This window comes from Lolium perenne, chromosome 6, assembly GCF_019359855.2.
Source record: "Lolium perenne isolate Kyuss_39 chromosome 6, Kyuss_2.0, whole genome shotgun sequence".
NCBI lineage: Eukaryota > Viridiplantae > Streptophyta > Magnoliopsida > Poales > Poaceae > Lolium > Lolium perenne.
In genome coordinates this window covers 130,091,432-130,095,564 of record NC_067249.2, presented here as the reverse complement: position 1 = coordinate 130,095,564, position 4,133 = coordinate 130,091,432, and the positions used below count along the sequence as shown (strand labels likewise).

Below are 4,133 nucleotides of genomic sequence, written 5' to 3'. Positions count from 1 at the left end.
GGCTACATTATTATCTCCTAATAACAAGATTATAATAAACTACTGGTACAACCTTAGACCCAAATATCATATCAATGGCTGTCCTAGAGTACCAGGCCCGGATATCCATATCAAGTGGATTAGTTCCATAGGAGGGAGGCGACAACGATGATCAGAGACTGAGACGATGGCGGCGGGATCGAACAGTAGGAAGAGTTATGCGGTAGGTCCTAGTCGGGGTCCACGCCAGAGTCCACGCTGTCAATGGGCTTATGGGACTAATTATGTATGAAACGAACGTAACGACCCTATTTAGTGTTTTGTGCAATAATTACAACAAAATATGGTGTTCTGTGCAAAAACAAGTTATGGTTGTGGTTCCTTGCAAAACATGCCCCAACATATGGTGTTATGTGCAATTTCCTCATTTAAAGGCCACCCATGGAGATGGTCTTCTTGAGGGCTTGAGGCTAGTTATGGGGCACTATCCTGCGCCGTAGGGAGCACATATTTAGGGCATCTCCAGCGGCGTGACGTAAACGGACGCTCAGCGACCGTTTTCGTCCGCCGTGACCGGAAATGCGTCTGGGGCCTGCTCCAGCGGGGCGACGCAAAGTGACCGGGCCGTCCGTGGAGACGCAAACCTGGCCCAAATATGCGTCAGGTTTGCGTCTCGGCGGACGCGCAAAGTGTCCGCTCGCGTCCCCACGGGCCCTCATGGCAGCGACCTAGGTTCGATCGGCCTCGAATTCACAACGCGCGCCGGTGTGGCAACCGCGGCGACCAACCGCCGCAATGGAGCGCCGAACCGCCGCGGAAGAGCAACCGCCGGCCTCTTCGTTTTACGCGCCGCCGTTAATCCGCACACATTATAACCCCCGCGTCTACGGTAATTCAAGTTCAACCGCCTCCTTCTTCTTCCACTTCTTCTTCTTCTCCAACACCGGCACGTCATGAGCGACTACACGCTGCCGTCCGACTCGGAGAGCGAGGGCAAGTCGCCCGGATTCCTGCATTGGTTGGAATCACCGGCGACGCCAAGCGATCCGGGCTCCACGCCCAGCTACCCTACCTCCACACCGAGTGAGGACGAGGAGGAGGGAGGCGGCAATGGCAGCGAAGGCCAGGAGGAGGACGGAGGCGGCGCTGCCAGCGACGCCGACGACGAGGAGGAGGGCCAGGAGGAGGAGGAAGACTCCGACAGCAAGTTCGCCTGATTGGAGGCGCAGGAGGTGGCGGACGACAAGGCGGCGGCAAGGAAGAAGTCCAGGGCGCTGGCGCGGGCGGCGCGTCGTCGTCCGTTCACCGACGACGACGAGGAAGACGCCATTTCTTCCAGTTTCAAGTTCTCGACAGGCGCGTCGTCCTCCAGTTCCGACGACGAGGTGACAAGCAAGAGGCAGAGGAGTTTCCACGATGACGACAACGCAGGGCCTTCGAACAAGAAGGCCAAAAAAGAAGTTTTAGTTTATAGGTTTTTAAATTTCTTCTTATTTGTATGTTAAATATGTTTGAATCTAGTCGATTGACGTATCCGGTTAATTGTTTAGGCTATAATCTATTCGATTGGACCAATATGACATCATGAGTACATCTTTTTCGCGTTTAAAACTTAATTATTCAACTAAATTGAAAAGAAGTAGCACACAAAAAAAAACAGTTGCATGTCCAAAATGCGTCGGACCGCTGGAGGTAGCCCCCGACGCAAACGGATATTTCGCTCCTCGCGATAATTTTGGCGTCCGCGGGGCGACGCAAACGGACGCTCGCGACCACTTTTGAGCGTCCGAAATGCGTCGCGCCGCTGGAGATGCCCTTATGTCTGAAATTTTGAGGGGAGTAGCACATAGACATAGAGCTGGAGATTGGCAAACAAACAACATAGCGGTCCAGTCCAAGTCCAAGATGAGGGTGAGGTTGGCCGCAGCGCACGCACGCACTGATGGTGGTGGTGTTGGTCTTCGCCAATCCGGTCAAAAGAGGCGCAGGAGCTGCAGCAGCATCACTTCACTAGTACTATCAGCAGGCAGCAGCAGCACCCTGCCTCAGCCTGGATGCCCGTGGTTTCCTATTCTGATCCCCCAGCCCCATGGCCATTGCATTGCAATGGCAGCCCGAGAATCAAATCTAATAATTTCGGCCCCGCAACAACATTCCATTCTGCAGAAGCATCCTGCAGACATGGGCACCCCCACCATGCTCGTCGCGGCTTTCAATGCGCAATCTCCTCCTCCGCTTCACCTTCCTGCGTGTACTTGCTCTGACCACCGGACACCCACACGAGCGCCTAGCTAGTAGCTAGCCCACCACCACGACAACAGCGCCACAACAAAATCGCCATTTTAGTAGTTTTTTTCAACTTGCCTATTCATTCATCGAATCAAGAACCTCCCTAGCGCCAACAATGGAGTACATACAAAACTGGAATTTTTGATGGAGAGATGACATTTAATCTCTCCGTCGCGTCGATCCTACTCGCTGGCTGGCTGGATTAGTACGGTTGGAGGAAGTCGTCCGAGTTGGCCATGGAGTCGGTGGTCGGCCAGGCGGACCGGAGCAGCTTCAGCAGGTGCTGCGCCTTGCGCTTGGCGCGCTCCGAGCACCCTCCCTGCACCATCATCAGCAGCTGGCTCATGGCGCCCGCCCGCACCGCCTCCACCTGCAGCGCCTCCGACCCGCCCACTACGGCCACCAGCGCGCCCGCCGCGTGCTCCGCCGCGCGCCCGGACATTGCGCGCACCAGCGCCACCACCGCGGCCTCGCCGCCCCCGGCGCCGCAAACCACCGCGTCGCGCCCGCCCTCCGTCCGGCACAGCCGCTCCACCGCCGCCAGCGCGCGCTCCGGCTCCCCGGAACACCCGCCCTCCGCCACACGCCGCGCCAGCGCGGACGCCGCTCCGGCCGACACGGCGCGCGGACGGTTCTCCTTGGCCAGGCACAGCGCGAAGAGGCCCCGGATCCCGACGCGCACGGCGCGGGCGTTGTTGGCCTTGTCCTCCACCAGCGCCACCAGGCCCTCCACGACCCCTTCCGCCGCACCGAGCACCACCCTGGCATCCGCCCCGGACACCGCGGCGGCCGCCTCGACCACGGCGCCCGCGTTAACCCTGGCCTCCAGCGCCGTCGTCCCCTGGCTGCCAAGAACCTTGCCGAGCCTGGCCACCCGCTCCTCCCTCCCCACCACCTCCGCGGCCTCCGCCTCCCCCATGCCGATCAGGGCGAGCACCGCCATGGCCTCCGCCTGAGCCTCCTCTCCACCCCCGCCGGCCCCGAACGCCATTTCAACGAGCGCCGCCCGGGTCTCGCGCGTGGCCATGACGAGCCGGTTCTTGTCGGACTCCCTGGCGAGCGCGCGGAGCCTCCGGAGCGCGGTGAGGGCGGGGCCCTGGACGACGAGGGAGCGGATGAGGTCCGGGTCGGCGGGCTGCTTGGGCGTGGGGATGCGCTCCACGCCCAGGGAGCGGTGCGCGACGCACCACTCCTGGATGAGGCGGCGGAGGGTGTGGTTGGGGATGAGCGTGAAGTCGGCGAGCGGGGCGCGGGTGACGGGGCAGCTGGTGTTCCCCGTCGCCACCCACGACTCGATGCTGGCGCGGTCGTACGTCTGGCCTGTGGCGACCGTCACGGGGTCCTGCATCAGCTCCAGCGAGATCGGGCACCGGAAGTACCACGGCACCTGCAGACCCACCGTGTCCAGCCCCAGAGGCAGCGGCACGCTCCCTGGCATTGCCGAATTGAGCAGCTCTGATGGTGATGATCTTCGTCCCAAGAGGTGGCGATTTGGATCTGACTGACCCCCACCCAGCAGCTGGGTAGCTAGCTTAGCTAGCTCGCTCGCGACGAAGATGTGATGCTCGTGGGGGTGGGTGGGTTGGTGGTGGGTGGAGACGAGAGGAGAGGAGAGAGGAGTGGACTGGTGGAGAGTGGAGATCGAGGGAGACGAAGAACGCCGCTGGGTTGTATAAGTAGGCGGGGAGGTGGCCAGCACGTGTGGTTGAGTCGTACGTCTTGGTCGCGGCTCACAAACTTGGTTTGAATCGGGCACGGCTGGTTCGAGCCGGACCAGATACGGAATAAGGCTGATTGGCGATCGGCCGCGCGCCAATCCAGCGCCTATCCCTTAAGTTTGGTGACCCCTTGTCCCGGTTCGCCTA

General features: G+C 60.4%; 1 protein-coding gene across 1 annotated transcript; it reads right to left on the bottom strand.

Annotated features, from left to right (window-relative positions):
* Positions 1 to 2,338: 2,338 nt before the first annotated feature.
* Positions 2,339 to 3,928, bottom strand: LOC127334549 (U-box domain-containing protein 26). Its single transcript, XM_051361042.2, has one exon. It carries the CDS (start codon positions 3,704 to 3,706, stop codon positions 2,471 to 2,473), a length of 1,236 nt encoding a protein of 411 aa, XP_051217002.1. The 5' UTR covers positions 3,707 to 3,928; the 3' UTR covers positions 2,339 to 2,470.
* Between the last annotated feature and the right edge of the window lie 205 nt (positions 3,929 to 4,133).

What these genes read in the sequence shown, in the direction of transcription:
- LOC127334549 (XM_051361042.2), bottom strand. Translation starts at nt 3,706, where the DNA reads ATGCCAGGGAGCGTGCCGCTGCCTCTGGGGCTGGACACGGTGGGTCTG.